We start from the raw sequence: 895 nt of genomic DNA, 5'->3' as shown, positions 1-895 counted from the left end.
TGTTTCCCAATAACTCCCACCACGAACGTCTATGTAGTTCACACCGGGCGGCAGATACGTTTCCACGTCTTGACCCACCATGAAACACCCACCTGAACTGATTTTTGGAACCGCAGCGTAAATAAACCACCAATATGAACCGTTTATTATTTATGGTGGGGGCACATAAGAGTAACAATGATCCATTCAGTAACAAGGCTGATAACAACAACAGAAAGAACGAATTACAACTCACTTTCCAAAGTAAAAACCGAACTTTTGACTAACGAGATCTTGCTGATTGATAAAATACAAAACCGTTCTGGTATTTAGGGAATGAAGTGGTCCACGGCTCAAACCAAAGATTCCGTCGAATGAATCTTCAAATACCTGTTGGGATCCATGTGTCACCAGGCCAAAAGGAACATTTTTGACGAGCATCTGTCCAAACTAATGGGAACTGTACTTTGCCTCTGAAGTTGCGAGTTACTTGCATGTCAACTGTCGCTTTTAAGCCGTTCACGTCATTGCTTGCATAAGCTTGATAGAAGTGGTCATGGCTGATACGCAGTGAATTGGCTCGACCTTTATCCAGTAAGGTTTTGTTGCCCCATTTGTGTTTGTCCACAAAATTAGAAGCCACCCACATGGAAGAGGAGCCAGTATCAAGCAACATGTGAAACCAATCCTTTTCTATTCTTATTTTGCAATGATATTTAGCCTGGTAACACGACTCTTTTAAGAATATTCATCGCTTACCACACTTTGGCGATGCAGAGGTAGTGAAGTCACATAAGGTGTTTTATCATCCAGATCTCTGTAAAGTGCAATGCATATGCGGAACCTTACTTACAGCATAGTCTCCAGCTCCGCCAAAGTGAAACCAAAAATACCAAGGATCGTAAACCACATTATT

At 41.8% G+C, this 895-nt stretch overlaps 1 protein-coding gene across 1 annotated transcript; it reads right to left on the bottom strand.

The window, feature by feature from the left end:
• Window positions 1-237: 237 nt before the first annotated feature.
• Window positions 238-891, bottom strand: T265_16110 (hypothetical protein; the record flags this gene model as incomplete). Its single annotated transcript, XM_009179625.1, has 4 exons — window positions 238-429; window positions 470-700; window positions 739-796; window positions 833-891. Coding segments are annotated over 4 exons (540 nt in total), but the record flags the coding sequence as incomplete, so codon positions are not given.
• Between the last annotated feature and the right edge of the window lie 4 nt (window positions 892-895).

Source organism: Opisthorchis viverrini, assembly GCF_000715545.1.
Source record: "Opisthorchis viverrini unplaced genomic scaffold scaffold12317, whole genome shotgun sequence".
Lineage (NCBI taxonomy): Eukaryota > Metazoa > Platyhelminthes > Trematoda > Opisthorchiida > Opisthorchiidae > Opisthorchis > Opisthorchis viverrini.
Note: the sequence above shows the minus strand (reverse complement) of the source record. Positions and strands in the feature narration are given on the sequence as shown.